Genomic DNA, 26274 nt, shown 5'->3' on the forward strand with positions numbered 1-26274 from the left:
ATACAGGAATCTGATGCAGTTTTAAAAAATAATTTATAGCATTAAGCTTTTATGATGATTTATGATTAACCAATTTTATGATTATGATCATTATTTATCACTTTTTGCTGGTATGTACACTGAGAGCTTATCGACCGGAGACAAATTCCATGTGTGTCCAATCACACTTGACCAACAAAGAATTCTGTTTTGTTCTTTTCTTTATCAATCTGGAACTGACAGTTTATCCATTCTGGATTGAATTTGATAGAATAGAATGTAAAATATTTAGCATCCAAATGTCATTTTATTAAAATAACTGCTGGGATTCTTACCACATAGCAATTCGCTGTTCTACCTCCTTTAGAAAGTTGGTGTGAAATTTGTGCAAAGGTTGAAAGTTTGAAAAGACGAGGCTCTTCAATGCCTCTGGAATGCAGTCATCTTTACTTACTGTGCTCTGGAACCACTAGAAAAACCAAACATAGTAATCAGAGAAAGTCTTGGCACAGACATTCCTGGTTAGGGTTTGCATATAGGGCAGGGGTGTCCAAACTTGGGAACTTTAAGACTTGTGGACTTCAACTCCCAGAATTCCCCAGCCATGCTGGCTGGGGAATTCTGGGAGTTAAAGTCCACAAGTCTTAAAGTTCCCAAGTTTGGACACCCCTGATATAGGGAAATCAGACAGTACTTGTTTAGTAGTAATAGCCTTACCAATAAATTAGTATTATAACATTGAAGGTAGGTGTTTTGAGCTTATTGCCAATGGGACAGCTTCTTTTATTTAAGAAGCATGCTTCTACATTTACTACCACATGTTTCCCCCCAAAATAAGACCCGGTCTTATATATTTTTTGCCACCAAAAAAGGCACCAGGTCTTATTTTTTTGAGAGGGGGGGGAGATATCCACTGACTCACCTCACTTGTGTGCATCTTCTTCGCTGTCAAAGGCCTGTCAAATTTCTTCAACCAGCAAGTCTTTCCTGAAGGCCTCTGCAGCCGATAACAGAGCTCTGGAGCAACCCAAAGCTTTGTTATTGGCTACCGAGGCCTTCAGAAAAGGCTTTAGAACAAATGGGCCGAGGTGTGCGAGGCCTGGCTGCAACTATCCGAAGGTAAGTAGTAGGGCAGTTCCACCTCCCAATCCCCACTCTAGCTTAATTTTTGCCCGTGTGCCCTGGAGTGGGCAGGGTCTTAATTAGGGCTTATTTTGTGGATAGGGCTTATATTGGGTGCACAGGTAAAAATCAAGCTAGGACTTACTTTTGGAATCGGTAATATTTGGGGGGGGGGGGACACGGTATACCCAAGCTAACATTCTCCTGACCCAAAATAAGTGGAAAATATTTAACCTCATTATTTTTTTTCACCAGCAATTGTTCTATCTTTGATAGGTTTGTGTATGTTAATGCACAAAACATTAAATTTCTTGAGTTGTGCAGTCATTTTAAAATACCAAAGTTATCCAGAATCAGCAGAAGAATCACCAAAACTATCTGTAGTCTTCTGTTTAGGTATTAAGACTATTCAGTGGGATAGTTCCATGTTGTATTTGGAAAAGGAAATATTTCTAAAGATGTTGTTTAGAATATCCCCCCATTCGGTGCTCTTCATGGTATATCTAAGCATATCCTGATGCAGAGCCTTGAGTTCAAATATCCAGGAAAGCTATGAAGTTCACAATCTATGGGAAAGTACTTGAGAAAAAATAATTCACTTTAGGATTCTACTGAAAAAGAGCAGCTGAGCAATATTTCAGTTAATTTGGTGTTTTTACTCCATTAACAAGATGTTGTAGACAGAACTGACAAGGCTATAGAATCCCAAATTAAGTATTATATGTACAGCCTCTGTTGAATTCAATTGTTAAAAGCTAAATATATCCACTCTGGGAACTCACGACAGATTGGGATACTGTTGCTTAATCAATTTTTCTGCTTATTAAGCAGCCATCCTTTGATTTTCTCCCATTTTAAAGTATTGCTGAAAGTGATGGAATGACAAATGACAATAGGGACGCTGCTTTGTGGGTATATTGAAATGAGATAAAGATTCAAAATACAAAGCATTAAAGCTGCAACAAAGTAAAGAGAACAAAACAATCAGAAATTAAATGATCCATCTGTGCATTTAAAACATACACACACACACAATTAAATTTTTATCTTCTGCTCCAGTACTTAGATGAAATTCCAATCTCATCAGATACATTTTGTGATTGAGTATGTCTGTGATAAAAGATTATGTTGCTGGGGATAGTTGGAGGTGTAGTAAGAGACAGGAAGAAAGATATTTAGGGAAAGATGGGCTCCATAATTTTTAATTTAAGGAGAGAAAAAGAAGCATACCGATGTGATGACTTCAAGATCTTTCAGGTAAGTCCTTTCTGTAGTGGCAACTTCTTTAGCAATGAAATATGCCTTGTCAGTTGGAAACCTCTGAAATTAATCAGAAAACAAAATGACTTTAATCTGTACTCAAATGATAATGACAGGACTCTTACAATTAGCTTTGGGTATTAAAAGAGTTGGATGCTGCAAAATTACAGAGAATTAAGGGAAAATGCCCAAGATCAGCAAATAGGAATAGATTTATTCCAAAAATACAAAACGTACAAAACAGTTCTATATTCAGAAGTGGTATGCATGCATATGAATAGAGGCAACTGTTACCACTTCTAAGTTTCTACTGTTTATGTAGCCTAAGATGGTGAGAGATACAGCCATTTTTTTCAGCATGGAAGTTTTTTTAAAACAGTCATCCATTGAAAACAAAGAAAAATTGCTAAATGTCCTTTGCATACCTAATAGGTAGAGCCAACATCAGTACCTTTCTCCTGACCTCCTCTTCTTCATCAGCGCGGACTCCAGTTTGATCATTCAGCAAGGGACTGATCAATGGAGAAGCTTGCCTATTATCAGGACTCAAATTAGGAGACAAAGTTGCATTTGCTATGGCTGTTCCACCTTGAGAATTGATTGACAGTTCTGAAAGGTGAGGGCTGCCAGCAAGAGAGCCTGCTGAAGGAACAATACAATACATTCAGAAAGCTTTAATTTAGTAGATATGAAGATTAAATCCCCTCAACCCATTTAAGTAGTAGGGTATCATAAGATTCAGAGGAGCTATTGGTATTTAAATGACTGCAATCTTTTTGGCAGGGTTCTCTTAGTAGTAACATAATTCGTTCTGAATACCGACAACTGGTTGGAATAAGTTTCACATTGCTTGTAGCAGTGGGAAAAAAATCTTTCTTAGCCTCTATTGAATTGAATGTAACCAGCTCTAGCCCTCATGAATAGTTATGGAAGATGTATAAGCCTTTCTTAGATCTCACACAACAAACACCTTGTTGTAAACAGTGAAGCTGCTACACTTGTCCTCAAACACTTCTATTGTGTTCCTTCTTCATGCTTAGCAGGAAAAAAACATAAGGCTTCTAATTATGGTTTTCAACAAACTAGTTTTAGTTATGTCTAAATAAAACAATTGATATGTTCAATGTCCAATCCAGGATTAATCCAAATTTTCCTATCATGGTTTGCCAACTAATTAAAATGAGATGAAACCATGTTTATGTAACCAAATACCATGGAAATGGTTGCTTACTCAAAACCAGAGCTATGTAATTTACACTACATCCCCCTTTATTTTGAAAAAGGAGGAAGATGAACTTTTGCACTGTTTATGCTTACTTACCTGCAACTAAAGTTGAGTAAAAAAAATTCATTTATAAGTAACAAGTCAAATTTCTCTACAAATATGACTAGTATTAACATCAGTTAATAGTTACTATCTAATTTATACCATCGAGAGAAACAACTACTGTGATGTACTCATCCTACCCCATCCCAGTTATTACATGCATAGCAAGGTAGGAGCAGGTAAGCCTCCATATTCTCCTCACAATTCCCTCAACACTTGACTCATTCCTTGAAAAATGGGTGAGTGGGTGAAGTCATATGATTAGGGAAGTCCATATTTAGATTAAATAGGATATTTAATTTCAGCCCCTACTTCTTATATTTCCTAGAGGCAACCAAGGCTCCCTATATGTGTAGAGTTTTGTGAGGTGACAGAATGACATACAAAGATCTTGCTATTTATTTTTTCAGACTTTTATCTTACGTTTTTAATATCTCAAACAAACAGATCATTACTGCAATTCTTTAAAACCCTTTTTCTAATGCAGATTGTCAATTTTACTGTATAGGGTGCTAAAAAAATGACTAGGAGAAAGTCACATCTAGAATATATGGAGTAAACTATTTCGGGCCCTCTGGCTACATCCAAGAAAATTAGCACAGTATACCTTGATGAGTTGCTCCTTTGATTGGGATAGAAATGCTACATTGCAATAATAGAAGGTGGATTATTTCAAAGCTTGTAATAGTGCAGTTTCAAATGTGCAGAGTTATGTTAAGTGCCTGACAGTACACATTTATGGTTATGTGAAATATACAACAGTGGAAAAAAAAGTTTCAATTCCCTTTCCTTAGAAGGAAAGTGGGTTACAGATTCTGCAAAGGCATAGCACAAAAATCTATGGAGGCTTTTATAATGATTCCAGCCTTTTCTTTTTATAACCTTTCCTTATGTCCCATATTTTCCACAGGATTATAATTTAGAAAAGTGTTATTAAGACCCAAAGCTAAAATGCAAGTGAAATTTCTGCAATGTTTCACACTCATAAATATTTTTTTTCTTTGTTGAAAATAGTTAGAATTTTAATTTGCACCTGAGCATGGAAATAATAGGGAAATGTGGCACAAGATAAGAGCAGGATCAGGGAGTAATTTCTTTTTCAGTAATATGTGTAATTAATACGTCTTTAAATAAATTCCCTCATCTATTCATCCCATTATCTTTCCCAGCACCAAATCAAACCCCAAATTACAATGAGAGATTGCCTGCATTAAATATTTTTGTTCTTAATATACTAAAAATCTGACAGAAAAGTCACAGCTTGTTAACACAATGTCAATTTTATTGACACTAGTACACAACCTTATACAATATTTTCATAATAAAGTGTCCACATATAAGAAAAAGGAGAGGAAAGGATTTATACTCATGAAAAGATACCTTCTAAGTTTATAACTGGTACATATTCAAACTACATTTATTACGGAAATGAAGGTGTCTTTTTAAATATGAAAGTAAAAAGGCAGGAATTCTGGTGCTATACTGGTCTTATTACAGGATGAAAAACATACATTTCATTGGAAAAAGTCTAAGCTACCCAGATTAAACATAGTCCAAATCTCAAAGTTTTATAGACTTGCCAAAGAAAAATTTAAACAATGGCAGATACACATCATTTTCTTTTTATCTGGGAAGTGCTTAAAAAAAAAAGAAACTATACCCCAAAGTTGTTCGGAAGCTCTTGTACCACATAGTATCCCGTTTAGCAAGAAGTTCCAACCCCTGGTCCATGGATTGACACCAGGCCGCTGCATGCCAGCAACTGGGCTATGCAAATAAGCAAAGCCCCATTCGCGGGATGCAGAGAGCACATGAAACCACACCCCTTCAGGTTCACGGAAAAACGTCTCTCCACGGACCACCTGGTGCCCAAAAGGTTGGGGGGGCCATTGCTATATAGGGTTTTAGGGAACTTTCAGATTCACTATCCTACTGGGGCTGCACAGAAGCCCCACATACAGGAATCCAGATTGCCCCAAGGAGCTAAGGAATTCATCAACCCAGAATAAGTATAGTAAGAATTGGCATTAAGCACTCATCTGGATTAAGCTGATAAGGTTGGAGACTGTGTAGCAATTGAGCAGTGAAAGCTCAATTTAATGGATGAATCCAAACGTATCTGGATTGCATTCCTAGAGGTTTCACTCAATATTGATCACTTATTAAAATATCTGGGAATTAAGAGATGGTGCATAAAATATATTCTAGGCCAAAAGATAACAACTATAACAGATTTTTAGGTTCTAATTTTTTTCTTTTCTAAATATGCATTTCTAACAAAATTAATATTTTGTACCTTGCATGCGAAATAAATGGATTACTTTGTATTTATCAAAATGATTATGCATATCGGTATATTTTCCACTTTGCATCTAAGAAAAACATTTCAAAGGGAGAAAACTCCTATATTTAACAACAGTTGGGATTTTTTTTTGTTTTGAATCACTCTTAAAAGCAATAATTTTTAAAACTGTAAAAAACCTGATAATGCAAAACATTATTATACTATTATAATCAGAAGGTGTGAAAAGCTTGCTATGCTCTACATATTTTTATGCACAAATATAAAATTTCTATAAAAAACAAATGACATTTTAGTGCCCCCAAGAATCACACTTCAAGTTTAAATTGATATCATGTGCATTATTTTCCCTGTAAGCAATGTAGAGAACTTATTGTTAATACATTATTACACTCATGTTTCTGCTGTAAAACTTCGCCACAGTAATAAAAATAGTGCTAATTAGTTTGAGGGGCTGCATCTTTATATAAATTAATATTTAACTTTTTACTTTACTCACAGGACTGTTTCATTGCTTGATGCCTACACAACAAGGCTTTTCCCAAAATCAGATGTCCAGACTAATATAGCAGATAATGGGTAACACTTTCCCTAAAATAATTCTTAGCAGTTGTATCAAGGGTTAAGCTTTCCTTTAGATTTCTAGACGTCATTAAATCAGAATATTTCTGAGCATTCCTAGATTATGTTACTACAGACCTCATAAATATTTATTATTTCAAATTTTGCTATGCTCTACATAAGAGAGAAATGGCAATGCATTTCACATTTACATTTATAAATAGCAAATGAAGTAATTTGTTGCCAATCAAACTGCTTATTGGTGCTGTGATCTGAAAATAAGCTGTGTTTTTATGATGCCGCGTATCAGCATCAGTACTTTCTTTTCCCCAATCAGTAATTGAAACTTCTGTTTGGGGAGGTAGAATCATAGTTACATTGATTTAACTATTATGGCTTTGGAAAGCATTAGAAAGAGGTTAAAATAGCCACACAACTGTGCATGCCGGTTTCATAAACTGCATGTATACTAAGTGTGGTGCTTTAACCATTTGAACAGAAATGCTTTAATTGTGCTCAAGAATCTTTTTAATAGACTTTTTGAATAGATCTATTAAGTAGAGCTATTTGCAGTTGACAAAGAAGCAGAACCAAAACCAAAACTTTTTATTAATTGTTCCAAACAGGCATCTTCAAAGATGAATGGGAAGCAGACACATTCAACAAAGTACCTTATTAGAAAAATGCAGATGCAAAATTAATGCTCAAAAGCTGGCATCCTTGATGGTTCTGATTATACGTGTGTGGTAGGTAAATTCTGAGTGCAGTATTATTATTATTGAATCTCTTCCTAATTCATTCTACAAGGAAGTTGCATGTAGGGATAAAAAGAGCTATAGAGTTTAAGAAATCCATATTTGTATTCTGCCCCAAATCAGAATGTCATAATATATCTTCCCATGGAGAAAAAATATCATGTTAGGAGGTAGGGAACAGGGGTCATGTTTTCTTTTCACCACCTCAAAAAGAAATTTAATTTGGGCAAAATTATTACACGGTTAAAGGAACAGAATACATGTTTCTGACTATTTTATTATTAATAAAGTTTGCTGCTCTGGAAATGATGTAGTTATTATCCACAGGAAAAAAGGGAAGGAAGAAAAAGCTGGATCCATAAGCTTAAAAAGGATAACTACGATAATGGTGATGGTGAATGACATTGTATGTGGATTTGGAAAATCATACTAAGTACATAAATCCTTTACTTGGGAAAGCAATTCAGCCAATCATTTGAGAGCACAATAAGCAAAGGAGTGTTTTAAAGCAAGATACCAGCCAGAAAGAGAGGAAAACCTTCAGTACAAGTAACAGAAAGCAAAACAAATTTAAGATCATGCATATATATATATAGGTGAATAAATAGCTTTGGCTTGACATGCTTACAATCACCAAATTCATAACTAGGTTTCGCAGCCAGTAACACCACCTCTTGAATACAAATTTCAGGATAAAGTGATATAAAATAGAATTAAACAGTGGCAAGTACAAAACTGAACAGTAACCACAGCAGTTTAGAGTAAAGTTGAACACTTTTGACAGAAAAAAATGACAGGGCATTGCAAACGTTCTAATAGGAGAATAGGATGCGTGAATTGAAAAGAATAAGGTGTTGCTCTTTTCTATCTTTATTTTTTCTACCATTAGAAAAAAGATCACCCTTTCTTTAAGTATATATACAAAAACAAACAAAAATAAATACATGTTAAACAATGCTTAATGTAATTATGCACAATGGGCTATGGACCCAAACTATCACTCAGATATAGTTACTGTCTATTTTGGCTTAACCTCTCTCAATACAGCAGTGACTCTGCTTAAGAGAAAGTTTGCATTTAGAATAATTTTTAAATTATTCTTCATGTTTCTTTTACTAAAAAATGAAGGACCAAGGGTTCCATAGAGTTAATATATGATTGCAATATGTGCCCGTGGTCACTATTGCCCATCATATTTGTTTTCACTTTTGAGTTTTGTAAAGCTGGGTCCTTTCACAAACTGAAATTTTATAGATGAATCACAGTAAAAAGAAGTCTTTTCATTCTGCATTATTTCTCCTTCTAGGTAAGGGATATTGGGGTGAGTGATAAACAATGCAAAGAACATAAGATATATCATGCTTTTAGTATAAAGATAGAATAGTGCAAAAAAGCTTCTTTTTTACATAGAGGCACATGCTGATAAAACAATGCAAACAGTGAAATAATTAAAAAAAAGTTATAACCTTATTAAACAAATGACAAGAATGAGCATGAAAGTCCCAGCAATTTTTAAACCGATCTTAATGTTAGACTTAGATTTAGAATTTGTAATATGACCAGAAAAGAAATGGATGATAGAAATAAGGCAGTAATTTGTATCTCAGATTTTGTTAGTTGCTCAACATTTGTCAAAAAAGATGGGCAATCTAAGAAATTCTAAGGAGCAAGAGCTGTAAGCTGATAGGTGCTTCATATTTTGCTTCATGATTCTTTTGAAGCTAAAATCCGTGTTACTCACACTGGAATTTCAGCATTCTTTAACATAGTCTGCTAAAGATATGAATGATGACACTTGCTTCTAATGTACATATGCATATAAAATAGATGAGTTTTGTTTTCCCTGTTTTGAAAAGAGACATGATAAATTTGCTTTAATTGCAAATGTTCGATAATGGGGGAGGGAAGGCAGAATTTGGGAAAAGTAGTGCCAAAGAGCTCCTTAGGAAAGAACATTGGCAAATAAATAGTAAGTTATCTCACTACAGTAGATACGTACCTTTTTTTTTGCCCACACCCAAAAGAGAGATCATATTGATTTTATTGGGAATAGTCCTATTTTTTCAGATTTTTCTTAAATCTCCCTCTCTATAAGTAACTCACGGTAGTGAACATAACTAATAGTCTTTCCTCTTCCTATTTTCCCCATAACAACAACCCTGTGGAGTGAGTTGGGCTGAAAATAACCTGTTCAAAGTAACCCAACTGGCTTTCATCCATAAACTGAAAGTATAATTCCTAGTTTCCTGGTTTCTAGTCTGATGCCAGAACCACTAGACCAAACTGGCTTTTTTCAATTTTAAAAATGTTTTCATTATATCCTTTATAAAAACTACTATATTCACATATCCCACTAATAATGGTTGATGTCTTGAGTGAATTAAAATCAGTGGTATATGGGGAGGACAAACCCTCCAAATAATGAATGATATAGTATCTTAATTCTTATTATCAGATGGATTAAACATGTATGCTATTTTAAGTGGGTGGGTAAGCAACAATAGCCACAGAAAGAATCTCTCTCATAGGAAATAAACATGCAGGCAACAGTTCATTCATGAACCACCAAGCGTGTCAGGAAATAATGACATTATTGAAAAATCATTTTTAATTGAGAATTATTTGATATATTCCATAGAAACAACAAAAGATGATGATGTATTCTGGAAGAATACATAAATTAATTTCCCTCCTTCTGGAATATGATTTTTCAAGAAAATAATTATGATTTCCTTCCTTCTGGAATATATATACATATACATACATACATACATACATACATACATACATACATACATACATACATATATGTTGTATTTGTACTGATAAATAAATAAAGGTACAAATACAACACAACACAGTACAAATACAACACAAATATAAAAAGGCAACATTAAAAATAAAAATATGGTTTTCTGCCTGCATGGTCTTCTGTGATGAGCCGAAGGACAGAAAGAGGGAGTAGTGACCTTCCTCCCATATTTAGGCATACCAGGGGTTGTAACACACACACACACACACATATATATATTCCAGAAGGAGAATATATATATATTCCAGAAGGAGGGAAGTATGTGGGGGTGCGTGCAGACACACGCGCCTGCACGCCCCCCCCAGATAGACATATCAATCATTTTTCAACTTCCCCCCCCCAAAAAAAAAGCCCCTGGGAAAATGTTAGGATAGGACTGCTGTTTCCATGAATGATCAAAGTGAACATTTTGTTTAATCTTTTCCCTACTGTTAAAAGGTATGTTTATTGCTTTATTACAGAATTTCAATATTTAATCCATCAAAGAGGAATAGACATGGAATAGAAAAGCATAGACATGAAAATGGCCATAAGACCCTAATTTGTATATTTTTGAGTCAGTTAGTAATCTAATGAGTCACTCTTTATATGGCTGATAATTTTATGCTAGCAATAACATTTAATGTGATTTTAAAGAAATTTAAATGAGAGAACATGACAGTTTCTTTGCCACAGTCAAGTACCCATGTTTGTTCCATGCATCAGTTCCACAAATATTAAGTATTATGCCAAAGATTTCCTACATATTTATGGCATCATTACAAAATGCCAGGCTTGTTTTCATATATTTTCTAGTTTCTAACTTGCTTACCTAGACACTAGCTGGTATGTCAAAGACCCATGTTTAAAGAAGAATTAAAAATAATAAATTGATATTAATACACACTCACCCAATCCCAAACCAGCATTTTGCTGGAATTAACAACATCTGACTGAAGAATATAGGTGAATTTTTATTATGGTTCATCACACAGCCATATTTTTAGACTGGATTTGGCATTTTTATCCACCTAATGAGTTTTTCACAAGGACGTCATTATTGTTGTTGTTGTTGTTATTATTATTATTATTGTTGTTGTTGTTGTGAACATTCATCTAAATAACGAAGCGAGTGTATTTATTTCAATCACAGAAAAGGAGCTGTTTAAGTTACATCACAAGATTCTGTTTTGCATACTGAATATGAAATGTCTATCACATAAAAATATACATGGCTGGCATTATATGACTAAATATATGACTAAATTGGCCTGAACGCTGAAATACGTGTATTTCTTAATCTTTCTTACAATATTTGTTAAATGCAACTGCAGATGCTTATCAACATTCTTAGTCACATTAAATTCATGGATCTGATTTGCCAGTTCTGATTAAAGTAATCAGAAACTGTGGAATTTTTTTTCTAAAAGGAAAATTATATACTTGAAAATACTTGGGAAAATAATTGAAGTAACTAGTGTTAATGAGAGTTCCTAATGTTTTCCATACAGATACTAGATTTATACTTCTACTGTGATATTTGCTTAGATCTATTCTAAGCAAAAATTTAGAAAATGACAAACTATTCCCCAATTTGATTCTCTTGACGTGAAATAAAATCTTTACCTCCTTTCTTCTAACCACAGATTTGTAGATTTGCCTATCTATTTTCTTGTTGTCTGCTGCCTAAACAAGTACGTGAACTGTATGCCTATAAGTTCATATTGAGCAGTTACTAGGGTAGAAAAAGAGAGCATATTAAGTATAAGCACAATAAATGTTTCTATGTATATACCAGTGGTGAAATTCAATTTTTTTTACTACCAGTTCTGTGGGCGTGGCCTGGTGGGCATGGCAAGGGAAGGATAATGCAAAATCCCCATTCCCACCCCACTCTGGAGCCAGCCAGAGGTGGTATTTGCTGGTTCTCCAAACTACTCACTATTTCTGCTACCGGTTCTCCAGAACCTGTCAGAACCTGCTGAATTTCACCCCTGGTATATACCTACATTCCCAAAGCTGTACAGCATGTGGTAAAATTCTTTTTAAAAGCTAATCCTTTGAGATTTTTTACAGAAATCTGAAAATTTCAGTTTCCAGTCGGCCTGTATTAACTACAGAGATAATTTTGCTTAAAAGATGCCAATATTTCTTATGTTGGCTGAAACAGATATACAATGAAGGCCAACAGGAGATCGTCGGATATTGAAGAAGGCTAATTTAGTGCAAAAAGGCTGCCTTTCCTAAGAAGAGATAAATCATTACCACATTTGGCATCTACATACTGAGTTCCGTCCAAATATCTATACAGATTTATTCTTACTATTTCTTTTTTAAAGCATCAGAAATAGTTATCAACATTTCCTGTTGGTGTTCTATAAACTCAGAAAACTATTAAACCTCTGCTTTTAAAACAATTCTGAAAACTGTAGAATCAACTACATGCAGCAAAAATCTGCCAATTCCATTTCTTATTTCCGATTCTTTCCCCTCAGTATTATCCTCAAAAACACAGTTCATAACAATGCTGAGGGCAGGTAATAAACATTTCATTCTGCCTGGGCATAATTATTTACATCAAGAAATCTCATCTAAGTGCAATAATTCATTTAAAATGCTGTTCATTTAATGAACTCCTGAATGTTTATGCTCTCTCTTCCTGCATTTGTTCAATCATTAAATGTGATTTGGGCTAATATTTTATGCCTCGACAAATATGTAAACATACAAACCGTTATGCTGACTAGAATAGGATGGTGATTCTATTACTTTTCTCCTGAAAAAGTTGAATTACACACACACACACACACACACACACACACACAGTATACAGAAGCTGTGCAGATATGGCTCATATGGTTCAGGTGTGTCAAACTCACGGGATCACATTGTCATGTGATCAATCACGACTTTCCCTTTGCTAAACTAGGGGTGGCCTGCAGGCATGAGTTTGACACCCCTGATATGGTTCCTCATTCAGCTGAGAATATGTGTGTGAAAATTATTGTCATATTTTTAACTCCCATCTGAATCCTGGCTAACTAATTGCTGAGAACTTTGTGGAATCAATTCTGACAAGGTTAATTTTGTAACAAACTTCTGGAAATCATATTGAGACTTTTCAAATAATTGCTCAAGGGTTCCATTTTTAAAATCTCCGCTTTTTCTCTTTTCTGTAGTTTAGAAAAAAAAAACCTGAACTTTTGTAATACTTGAAGTATGTCTGATATACGTATAATGCGGATGGGTAAAACATTGCATTAGTTCTTGTAAAGAGGCATAATCAAACCTTATAAAAAGTATTTCCTCAAATATCAAATTTCTTTCATTTTGCCTGCAGTATAAAACTTGAAATAGAGGCACTGAATAGTAAGTTCCCCTCAGTACGAGAGAAATATATATTTATATAATATTATGCTGTTTCAAAAACAGCAATGGCTGCAGCCTTAAACACATCTACTCAGGGATAAATCCTAATGAGAAAAGTAGTAAGTTATTTCTACATAAGAACCAACATTACTGATCTGTAAGTCATCTCTTTCTGTTTATCCTTAGACTTCATTAAGTGCACCATTTATAGCAATAGAGTCCTTTTCCTTAATGAAAAATCTACTGCCAAGATTATCTTATCTTCCAAAAACAAATAACAAATATGCCATCATTATATTGTATTGTAAACCACTTTAAACTACCATTTCAAATTCTTTATCTATCATCTCATTAAGATCATTCTATATTTTAAAAGTCAATATGTTTTTTTTTGCTTGATAATCAAATAACAGCATGATATCCTCTATATAACGTGGACAATTCCTAGTCAAAGTTCATACTCATAGTTAGTCTCTTACTGAGACAGGATGTATCTGTAAATGCCAAGCTGTGGAAAGCTACCCTTGACAGGATATCCCTTATCTCTTCTTAGAAAGACTGTCCAAGAATCTCAACAACTGAAGACATGAGCACCCTCTTCGTCATCTTCAGCTTCTCCACTTAACTGAAGGCTGCTAGAGGGATACTTATTCCTGGACCCTGGAGATGAATTTAGCACTATGGGATTGCTAAACACAAGCGGCTGTGTGAAAGAATTAACCACTTCTGAATCAGAGTCACTGGACTCTGTTCCACTGCTTGTAGACCCTTCTGTCATTTGCACAGTAGGCATGCGCTCCATCATGCCCCTAGCATACAAGGATTGCATGATGGGACTTTGTTTTGATGGCGCAGTTGCTGGCATACCATTTGCCATATTTTTGCCTTCTAAAGGGGCCATTTTAACCATTTGCCTTTTACAAAACCTCTCTGCTGTATATTCTTGACCTGGAGTTGAAGATCCTTGGCTCAAAATAAATGGATCTGTTTCAGATTTGTTACAAGCATACTGAAACCTTTGCAACTGTGGCCTTTGCAAAACTGGGGAAAACCTGGTATAATTATGGTAGCTAAAAGTTTGTCCATCGTTATTTTTCCTCTTTGCCCTACATTCTTCAAAGATTTGAGTACCTGGACTACCCGTACTCATGAGCGGACTTGATCTTTTGCTGCTTGAATGCAAGGGAGTAGCCAGGGGACTACGGATATCTGGGCCATTAAACATTTCTTCAACCAGTGTACTATGCTGTGGGAATCTGAGATTCTCACCAAGAGAGAAGGACATATTACCAGAGCTGTTATCAGTGCAGTCTTCCATGACCTTGTAGAATGCCTTTATAGGGGAAGTAGAAGATCCCTTGTACCTATTTTTATTATGATTTTCACCTCTACAATCAACATAGACTCCACTGGTCAAATCACCCTCATAATTGTCATTTGTTTGGGAATGTGACTGACTTATTTGCCCTCTGAGGAGATCATACTCGCTATCTACATCACTGCAGTCAATAAAAGGTATTGATGTGCTACTGCCATGAGTAGCTCGAGATGCAGGACCTGTGCTTGGCTGCTGCCTCTGAGATCTGCTGAGTTGTGACCTGTCCTTTACGACCTCCTCTTCCTCCTCCATTGTTGCCATTGTAGTACCATCTATCCCCTGGCCTTCCTTAGGGCTTTTTTTCAGGGAAGGAGTTGAGTGTGGTCCACCATCTTCCACTGATATATTTAATTCCTTTCCCTGTTGGCAGCTTTGCACAACCAGGGAATCAGCACCATCTCCATATGTAAAACTAGAACTCTGGAAAGAGAAAGGAAGAAATGTGATGCAGAAGGCAATAAATTATCATTAATCTTATAGCAACTGTTTTACAAATTCAACATAAATAGGACTCTTTATTTTTCAGCTACTCTCCATTAAAACCACCTTTGATATTACCTCTAGGATGTCCATTCCCTAGTTTTCTTTCTGTAATAGCTTAGTCCTTTCCCTGAAATACTGGAAGAAAATAGCTTTAACTCTCATGAAATTATATCAGAATATGCAGATTGCATACACCTCAATCATGTAATTTACTGCTGCAATAAGAAGCTATTGCCAACTTTGCTCCTAAAACAATAAGCAAGAAATTATAGCAGATAAGAATATAAAAAGCAATTAGCAGTGATGGTTTTATATGAATACAGAGTAGAAGCAACAGGTCTCAATGCAACATGAATGGATAAATGTAATTCACGCCTGTCCAGTTTGTGGGCTTTAGGAGTAACATTTAGATCAGCAAGGAGCAAACAGAAAACAGATGAGAACTGAAAACATTGACATAAAATTCAAGTACAGCAAATGACTCAATCCCTCCTAGTTCTAATTAAATTCTTCCATGAAGCTACCAAAGGTAATACCATAACAGAAAACAAATACTGTAATAAAAATCTGCTTCCATGAAATAGCATGGCATAGAAAAGAATGAAGTGGGGCTGGGAGTAGGAGAAGGAAGGACTTAAGAGAAAAAGGACAAGATTCCGGGATCTTTGTTCTGTTTTAAAATGTGAGTGACTCTTGAGCTCACACTCCTATTATTTGCCTCGGTCGCAATGATTGAAGACGGAGGAGTAAAAAAGAAGTATGTGTTTCACTTACACTATTGCATCATTGTTGCTTAGCCTTTGGGCAATGGCACATCCTCTTGTAAGTGAACAGATTGACATACTTTCTCCTTCGTTTAATTTGTCATCGTTGCTTATTCTTGAAACTTGTATTATCTCTTTGATCTATTCTTTCCCCAACATCCATTTCCAAGCCTTTACATTATTTTGTACACAATTTTTCAACTGTATTTATTTAGACCTCCTTTGTTTAAACATTTCTCCAAGAGTGATTTTGGTCAACTTCCTTTGGAGACGTGTCTACATCTCCTCTTGTTCTTTGTCCTTACAAATAAGGACACATCTCCAAGGCCTGAGGCTGCTGTTATGCAATGCGAGGTCCGTTGTTAACAAGGCCCCCCTCATTCACGATCTAATTTTAGAGGGGGAGCCGGACCTCGCGGGAATAACGGAGACCTGGTTGGGCCACGAGGGAGGTCTTCCCTTCGTCGAAATGTGCCCACCAGGCTACCGAGCATTTCACCAGCCCCGGGCCCAGGGAAGGGGCGGTGGGGTGGCAGCAATTATTCGGGAGGACTTAGAGCCGAGGGAGTCTACTGTGCCACAGACGTCCGGATGTGAATCCCTTGTTGTGAAATGGGGGCCTGGGAGACAGTTGGGCCTGCTGATAGTATACCTGGCTCCTCGCTATACATCAGCGGCCCTGCCCGAACTCCTCAAGCTGATCGCATCGGTGGCGGTTGAGACCCCCAAACTTTTAGTGATGGGGGATTTTAACCTGCCATTGATGGGAGAAGCATCAGAGGGGGTTCGGGAGTTCATGGCTTCCATGACAGCCATGGACCTGACTCAAATGATTCAGGGCCCGACACACGAGGGAGGACACACTCTGGACCTTGTTTTTGTCTCTGGCCAGTGGCTGAGTGATCTGGGAGGAGGGGACTTAACCATCACTCCCCTGTCATGGTCAGATCACTCACTCCTCCGTCTTGACTTCCCTGGTGCTACCTCCCGCTGCGGGGAGGCGGAACCGGAAAGTTCCAGATGGTTCCGCCCCAGGCGCCTGATGGAACCTGATAGGTTCCAGACGGAGCTTGGGCCACCTCCTGTAACCTTGACCCGCCCCCGGGTAGAGGACCTGGTAGTTGCGTGGAATAATGCAACTACCGGGGCCTTGAACCGGGTGCCGCCTTTGCGGCCTCTCCGGCGGCAACGATCCACCCTAGCCCCTTGGTTTACCGAGGAGCTAAGGGTGATGAAGTGCCGCAAGAGACGTCTAGAGAGTCGTTGGAGATCCTCTCGCTCCGAATTTGATCGAACACAGGCACGAGCCCATTTAAGGACGTACCTTGTGGCATTGAGAGTGGCCAAACGCCAATATTGTGCCACTCTCATTGCATCCGCGGAGAACCGCCCTGCCGCCCTGTTTCGGGTGTCCCGCTCCCTCTTGTTTCAGAGGCCGCGGGAGGCCCCCCTACAGGGCAGGGCAGAGGAATTTGGTAAATATCTGCAGGATAAAATCGCTCAAATCCGGAGAGATTGGGTTCCTGTCAGTGATCCAATGGAGACGTCCATGGCGAGTCTTGAGGTATCGATCTGGGAGGAGTTTGACCTGGTTGCCATCGAGGATTTGGACAGATTGCGTGGACGACTGCGACCCACCACATGTTTATTGGACCCGTGCCCCTCCTGGCTTGTACTGGCATCCTGGGAGGTTACACGAGACTGGCTCCTGGGCCTAGTGAATGCTTCGCTGAGCGAGGGGTCTCTCCCGGCCGCCTTGAAAGAGGCGGTGGTGAGACCCTTGCTCAAGAAGCCTTCCCTGGACCCTTTGGAGCTGGCCAATTATCGTCCTGTCTCCAACCTTCCCTTTTTGGCGAAGGTTGTAGAGAGTGTGGTGGCCTACCAGTTTCCACGACATCTGGAGGAAAATGATTATCTAGACCCGCGCCAGTCCGGCTTCCGCCCCGGTCACAGCACGGAGACGGGTCGTGTTGGTGGATGATCTCTAGAGGGCCAGAGACAGAGGTTGTTCCTCTAACCTGGTCCTATTAGACCTCTCGGCGGCTTTTGATACCATCGACCATGGTATCCTGCTGCGCCGGCTGGAGGGGCTGGGGGTCCGGGGCACCGTTTTGCGGTGGTTCGGCTCCTACCTTTCTGACCGGACGCAGCGTGTGTTGGCAGGAGAAGAGAGGTCGACCCTACGCCCCCTTACTTGTGGGGTGCCACAGGGGTCGGTCCTCTCGCCACTCCTCTTCAACACATATATGAAGCCGCTGGGTGAGATCATCCGTGGTTTCGGGGTGGGATACCATCTGTACGCTGATGATACTCAGCTGTACTTTTCCACCCCGAACCACCCCAACGAGGCCATCGAAGTGATGTCCCGGTGTGTGGAAGCCGTATGGATCTGGATGGATGACAACCGACTCAAGCTCAACCCCTCCAAGACGGAGTGGCTGTGGGTACCAGCTCCCCGGTTCAGCCAATTAATTCCATCATTGGCCATTGGGGGCATTCAACTTGCCCCCGTGGAGCGGGCGCGCAATTTGGGCGTCCTCCTGGATGCCCGGCTGTCCATGGATGACCATGTGACAGCCGTGGCAAGGGGGGCGTTCCACCAGGTTCGCCTGGTGCGTCAATTGCGCCCCCTACTGGACCGGGATGCCTTACGCACAGTCACTCATGCGCTGGTGACGTCTCGCTTGGACTACTGTAACGCTCTCTACATGGGGCTTCCCTTGAAATGCACCCGGAGGCTACAGTTGGTCCAGAACGCAGCCGCGCGGGTAATTATGGGGAGTACTAGGTACTCCCATGTGACACTGTTCCTGCGCGAGCTGCACTGGCTTCCTGTGGTTTATCGGGTGCGTTTCAAGGTTTTGATAATAATCTTTAAAGCGTTCCATGGCTCAGGACCTAGTTACTTGCGGGATCGTATTCTGCCCCATACATCCCTGCGACCAATCCGCTCGCACAGAGAGGGCCTCCTCCAGGTGCCGTCCACAAGACAGTGTCGGGGGGGCGGCGCCTAGGAGTAGAGCCTTCTCTGTGGCGGGCCCAGCCCTGTGGAATGACATCCCTCCGGATATTAGGAATACCTCTGACCTCCGCTCCTTTCGTATTAAGCTTAAGACCCACCTATTCCAAGCAGCTGGCCTGGCTCAACTTTGATCTAACCATATTGCTCCTGACGGGCTTTTACTGGGTATTTTAATTATATTTAATTATCTAGGGGTTTTTAAATACTGTATTTTAATTGTTTTATTTATCAGCCGACCTCCTCCTTGTGTATGTCTCGGTATATGTCTCTGTTATATGTTGTTTTGTCCATATTTATTTCATATGTTTCATTGTACGCCGCCCCGAGTCCTTCGGGAGAGGGTGCGGCTAAGAAATAAATATTTATTATTATTATTATTATAATGCCTCACACCCCGTTAGACCTTCCAAAAGATTTGTGTGAATTTGCTAGATGCACAGTTTCAGCATTTTTATTGGTAAAGCCTGTTGAAGTTAAATACTTTCTGTCTGCTTGCATTTTCCATTTATTCAGCAGCTTTCCAAACCAGAGGGAAGTATACTGTTCCTTCAAGCAATTTGTTTACCTTCCTTAAACAACAGTACACAACAAAGAACAAAACCGCTTTCGGATTTTTAGTTAGCAAAAGCATGAAAGATAACTGACTTGTTTTGGCACCACAGAAAGTTGCTCTGTAGATTTTGGAGTCAGGCTCCTAACAGAATGGATCTTGCTGTGTTTTCTGTGGAGAGAAAAAAAACCACCGAAGTAGAAACAGTTTTGGGTGTTGCCTTGAGCTTTTGGAAGAAAGGTGGACTACAAAATTAATCAACAAAATTAATTCAGAATTAAAAATATTTCCACTCAATCCCTCAATTTCCTTAACTCTTGTAGTAATTGTAGAAAACAAAAGTCCCAAATAGACATATTGGGGTGTCTATGTGGGGTGTATCATTATGGTGACAGATACATAGTTCATTGAACATATTACAAAAATGTAAGACAATGAGGACTTCTGATTCCAAAAGCTGACTCTGAATATAAAACCTGTTGCTAAAATCAAGTGTTAACTCACCATGTTAGAGGGCTTTGGAAACAGATTTGGCAATGACCTGCCAAAAACCACTCTATTACTCTCTAACATTTCACCACCAGTAGTCAAACTGACCTTTTTTAAAGCAGAAAAACTTAAACATTATTAACGCTATAACCCAAAGAGATGTTTTTGAACAACCACATCTGTCATCAGAATTACCTTTTTTGGGCAGAAAACCTCTTCTGCTCTACTGTAATTCTCTGCCAGCCAAGTCTCCAGCAGAAGCACTATGCTGGCTGAAAGTTTCAGAAGGGGGGATTGTAATAGAAAGCTAACATGCAGGAGCTGGCAAATTGGAAGTATTTATTCAAGCAAAGGGAATAAAGAGCAATGCAATTAGTCACTGAACAAACGTTCTCAAAGTCAAAATACCACTATTTCTGCTAGAGGAGTAAGAATCTAAGGACTTCAGGATGGGGAAAAATATACAATGCTTTTTCCTGCATTCTGATTGCTTTTGTTTTAGCAAATATGCAATCAACTTCAATCCCAACTGGCTACCGTATTTTTTGGAGTATAAGACGCACCTTTTTCCCTCAGAAAAGAGGCTGAAAATCTGGGTATGTCTTATGCAGCATTTTTTACCTCCTGAAACCCTGCCCCTTCACCAAAATGGTCGTGCATAGCTTGTAGGAGGCTTTCAGAGTGCTCCTGGGGGCCGGGGAGGGCAGAAATGAGCAAACAATGGCCCATTTTTTGCTCATTTTTGTCCCGCCAGCCCCCAGGAACACTCTATAAGCCTCCTAAAGGTTATGCATGCCCCTTTTTTTGACAAAAAACGGGCCCGTTTTTGTGGAAAAATGGGCCATTTTTTGCTCATTTGGGGGGGAGCACCCCCCAGGAGCACTCTACAACCCTCCTAAGGGCTATTTGTGCCCTTTTTTGGGGGGACGGGCCCATTTTCGCAAAAAACAGGCCATTTTGGGGAGATTTGTAGAGTGCAAAAACTTTTTTTTTATTTGCCTCTTCAAAACCTTGGTGCATCTTATACTCTGAAAAATACAGTAACTAAGAAAAATCAGGATTCCTGACACACGAGAAAGATCTTAAAAGCAAAAAATGTATCATCATCATCAAAAATTAACTCAAACCTCTCAAATTGCACTTTTTTATGTCCTCCTTCTTTAACATAGTCAAGGACTTGCTTCTGAGTACGGCCACTAAAGAGAAGGAAGGAGGGAAAGAGAGGAAGAGAAAGAAACAATTATAAAAAACAGAAAATTAATAACTAATACATTAGTTTTGTGACTTTCATTCCTATGTGTCTCTATTTCATTTTGTTTCCTTATGGGCAGCAGTTGATGTCAGGGGAAAAAAGGGACGAAAAGTGCAGTGGTCATTGTGGTCATCCCAATTATGGCTCTAAAAAGAGCCACTGTGCTGTTGAGTCAACTACTCTAAAAATAATATTAGAAGGTTTACCGGTTTTATAATCTTTAAGAGGCTCAAATATTAATTATACTACAGTGTTTTCCCGACCTGGTTTTATTTTCTTTTGGGCTTGAAAATAAGCACTTTGGCTTATTTTCAGGGAGGTCTTATTTTTTTTAAGCACAGGAGGTGGTGAGTATGGGGGCCGACAGGAGTGGGAGCGCAGCTACTACTGGCCCCGCCCTGTCCATACCACTGTCTGCTTGTCCGTGGCTGCAACGGACCAAGTTCTTGGAATGCTCCGGCTTCCAACCACCGTGCGTGCTGGCCCCTGCTGCTGCCGGGACACTTCTCAGCCACAGCGGGTGCCGTGCTGGCCACCAAGTGATTGCCCATGCTGCTTCTGGCTCTTTGCCCTCCTGGCAGGGCGGACGGAGGCCAGGGCATGCTGAGATCTTGGCCCTGATTGAGGCTGCAGGCAAGCAGACAGTGGGATGGAGAGAGCAGAGCTGGTGGTAGCTGCCCAAACACTTTTCACCCAGAAGGAGACAAAGCTAATTGCTCCGTTTCGAACCATCCCCTTTGCAAACACACAAAGCTTTTGAGTCTCCATCATTTCTTTGTCTGGGTGAAAAGTATTTGGTCACCTATGGAGCGCTTGGGAATGGAAAGATTTGCAAAATGCTTTTCGCCCAGACAGAGAAATGATGGAGACTCAAAACTTTATGTGCTTGCAAAGCGGACAGTTTGAAACTGAGCAGTTAGCTCTGTTTAAAAGCATCCCCATTGCAAGCAGACAAAGCTTCATCACCCTCTGGGCGAAAAGTGGCGAAAGGTGCACAGCAGAGCCAGGTGGAGGCAGAGATGAGCCCAACACGCCGCACAGTTCCATCCTACTATCTCTCGGGCTTGCCTGTGGCCACATCGGCCAGCCACCCACGCAGGGCATCGAAATCACTTGCCTCCACCTTCTGCTGGTGCTGCTGTGCAAGCCTCCCGTGAGTTAGGCAGCTATGCAGCACGTCTGGATTGCCTGTCTTCTCCCCTACGCCTCTGCTTTCATGCTCAGACTTATTGGTATTTGTGCTGTGCCAAGGGGGAGGCGGGCTGCGGCTGCTGCCAGACACCATCGGCCCCCACATGCTCACCACCTCTTGTCCTGGCCACACCCATCCTCTTGGGCTTATTTTTGGGATAGGGCTTATATTAGGCCCCACCTAAAAAAAAACCCAAAATAGGGCTTGTTTTCGAGGTGGGTCTTATTTTTGGGGAAACGTGGTAATATTAGGCACTGGCAACAATTGACTGCCTTAATGTTAAATGCAATCCTTTGGCTACATTCTCAGGGAGCTCATAAACTTTCTAAGGAGACAGAAAAAACAAAAAACAAATATTGCAAAAAAAATATTGAGATTAGTAACAGTACTATATGTTGCAAATTCCAACAGTTATACAGCGATATTTTTTTTACATTTATGATTCTGCAAATTACCCTTAAAAAAGTCTGCCATCACCATAGATTTAATGAGGCAGACATGATCCCCTGCATTTCTACTTGTATCCAGGTGGGGGCAAAGGTGGGACAAAGATGGAATGTGCATCATAACATTACTACAAATGTTAAAACTTACATTTTTACATCAAACTTCATTATGCAGGCATATAATTACAATAGTTTTGTGATAACATCATGATGTATCACATATGCTGATGTATAAATTGTTAAAATATGACCGAGAGAGACATGGGAACAAGGTCAGCCAATGAATAGGCATAGCAACTAAGTCAGCTTAAACAGATCTGAGTCTGTGAAAAGAATTGAAACAGAAACTTAAGTAAGACGTCTGGGGGTGGCTTAGTTGTATTAAGCTCTGTGCTGAGAAACTTAAGCAGTCTGCTGCTCTGAGAAGTAAACTAGCAGTCTGGGCTTGTCTGCTGAAATGGAACTGCTTGTGTTTGCCTGTAACTCTCCTGCCTTGTGTTTACTTGGAAGTACCACCTGTTGGTATTGTACATTTATTCATCTATTCTTATGTATATAAAGAAGTTAATGAATCCAGCTGAATCAGTTATCTGTGTGGGCTTTCTGGATTTGAATTTATGCAACAAACTCTGACGTAAATCCATTTGTGGATAAACTGACCCTCAATTTTTTAACCAAAATACTATGAAAAATGTGATCACCTATGGATATGCTGACCACATTTTTTCCATGGTACTTTGAGGGTCTGCTTAGTCATGGATGGGCTTACATGCACATGTACACTTGTGGAATATATAGCTAATTATGAAAGGTATTACCATATATATTCATGCATAAACTGAATCCAATTTGGGGTTCATTTTGGCACATAAAATTCTCAGTTTATCCTTGAGTATATACAGTACACGTATTTAAGAAGCACTTATTCAGCAATCATTCAAATTTACAACAGCACTAAACTAGTGATCCTTACAATGGTCCTTGAAGTTCTGGCCATCAGAAGTTTCTGTGGTCATGTGACTGCCAGTTGTGACATTCTTTGCTGACTCCCTACAACAGTCCATGGGGAGGCAAATGGTGACATGACATCCTCATTTAATCGCAGTGTGAGATTTCCTTAATGATGGCAACTGGAAGCTCTGGAATTGTCATTACTAAGTGGGGCAGTCAGGCAGTGGTGGCTTGTAGATGGTACGCCCCGGTACAGGCCCCGGTACACGAGTACCCTTCCGGTACGGTGCTCTGGAGGGCCCACCCGCCCGCTTGGGCTCCTTACCTGTCCTTTAAAGTCTTTGGCGCTTCCGCGCACGCGTATGGCGCGTACAGCACCTGTGTGATGCTCCACTGTGCAGCTTGAGCATCACGGAGGCTTGCAGAGGCGTCACTGGCAGGTACTACGCATGTGCGCGCCATGAGCGCGCCCATGTGGGTGACACCAGGCCCATTCCAACCGTTCCGGTTGGAACGGGATCCGGAACCCACCACTGCAGTCAGGTGACATTGTATTTATAACAGTGTCACTTAGTGATGGAAATTCCAGTCCCAACTCCCATTACCTGGATGTCTTTTAATTTTGACTGGAAAAACTCTGAAATTCTTTGTGAATCTGGCAACCTGTAGCACTCCTAGTAGATTTAAGTCAAATTGGGGAAAAGTTGATTGGACATTAAAATTTAACATAGCAGGTTGCTGGGAAAAAGCATTATATTTGTTCCAATCCATTCTCTCTCAAAAGGAATGAACAAACTTTTTCATGATTATGGTAATGAAAAACAAAAGCCTACCTGAACCTAAAAGATGAACCTCTGGTAAAAAGAACAGGTTTAGGTTTGGGTTTGGGTTCCTCAAACAGCCTGAAGAAGGCATGGTGTTCTACGCAAATTTTCCAAAAAGCCTTGCACAAATCCCGATTAGCCATTAGAAATTCCAGTGTGTCTTGGAAGTTACTCTAAAAAATAATAAAACTAGGTTTAGTATTGGAAAAAGAAAAGGAATAAAAAGAGACTGTACATAACAAAAAAAGATTTTTTTTTTTTGCTTTGAAGTAAGCATTTTTGCTTTGGCTGTCTGGTTTACTTAAAGATAGAATAAACTGTACATGGGCATAGTAAGTGTTGCCTGTGTGAAGTAGGAGTTCAAAGACAAAGTTGATCTGGACAACAGTGCCTTTTAAAGTTACTCTTGCCTTGTACCTTTGTGGTCTGGAGAGAAACGTGGGGCACAGAAACACACCAGGAATAAATGAGGACTTGATTTAAGGAAATAATGAAAAGTATCCTAAAATATGAAAATGCCAAGGGGGTCTGCCCTTCCAGAGACTTACATTTACATCTGGCCGTAGTTTAATAAGAAAACGCTTCCTCTTAAAGCTGAGCTTCCGAACTTTAGACCAGTTGAATGCATTTATCTTCGTGTAACCCTAATTATGATACATAATGAAGGAAAATAAGGTATTTGCTAGTCAGTGTGCATTATTGTCCCACATCAAACGAAAAACAAACAAAAATCCCCTTGTACTGTAGATGGATACTGGATTTTGTTAACCATACCCAATTAACAAAGACATGGCTCATATTACTTCTACCACAAATTTGACCAGTGATTTGTGATCTGGAGGAATAGTCGCAACAATCCCAATCTTTTCTGTTTGCAATCTGGATTAACTATAACTAGAACCACTTACACACCTGAAACACCAGAATGCCTGTATGAGCCACTCCTAGGTTGATCTTGGTTCCTTCTCTGTCCTTAGCTGGATGCAACCGGATTCCATACATTTCCAAACGACGGGCAATTTCAAGCAGCTGGAAATCGGATTCTGCTGGTGTCTGACCACTGAAGGTGTTACAATGTGTTTCACAAGATAAAATGAAAGTAGTTTTGAAGAACCTGCCTTTTCAAGGAAATACTGTTTCCTCCTCAACATTCATTGTAAGATAGAAGTTGACTTTATAAGTCATATTGCCTAGCACAATATCCACTAAAACAGGGATGTCAAACTTGCATTGTCATGGCATCGTCACGTGTTGTATTGCAACTCCCCCCCTTAAATTAAACCGGGCACAGGCATGGCCAGTGCATGACGCATCTAACCCGTGGGCTGCAAGTTTGACACCCCTGCACTAGAATACCCCATTTAACAGAGCTGAGAGTTTCATACACAAGAGTAATAAACTAGAAGTATAATCACCTTGTCTTTCCACTCCTCTGCAAATTAACCTAATGTTTCTTT

General features: G+C 39.3%; 1 protein-coding gene across 6 annotated transcripts in view; it reads right to left on the reverse strand.

Moving 5' to 3' along the window:
* Nucleotides 1–26274, reverse strand: part of FARP1 (FERM, ARH/RhoGEF and pleckstrin domain protein 1) — a 155452-nt gene that overhangs the window by 31553 nt on the left and 97625 nt on the right. For 4 of the 6 annotated variants that reach the window (XM_081949259.1, XM_081949257.1, XM_081949261.1 and 1 more), the window contains exons 8-16: nt 25730–25877; nt 25366–25461; nt 24827–24990; nt 21280–21348; nt 19759–19834; nt 15024–15264; nt 2813–3003; nt 2332–2421; nt 315–448 (exon numbers count right to left, since the gene is read on the reverse strand). In XM_081949259.1, the coding sequence (XP_081805385.1) occupies nt 315–448; nt 2332–2421; nt 2813–3003; nt 15024–15264; nt 19759–19834; nt 21280–21348; nt 24827–24990; nt 25366–25461; nt 25730–25877 (1209 nt within the window). The remainder of the gene's footprint in view (nt 1–314; nt 449–2331; nt 2422–2812; nt 3004–15023; nt 15265–19758; nt 19835–21279; nt 21349–24826; nt 24991–25365; nt 25462–25729; nt 25878–26274) is intronic. The other 2 variants (XM_081949260.1, XM_081949262.1) reach the window with 1 other exon arrangement.

This window comes from Natrix helvetica, assembly GCF_964273705.1.
Source record: "Natrix helvetica genome assembly, chromosome: 3".
In the NCBI taxonomy this organism is placed as follows: Eukaryota; Metazoa; Chordata; class Lepidosauria; order Squamata; family Natricidae; genus Natrix; species Natrix helvetica.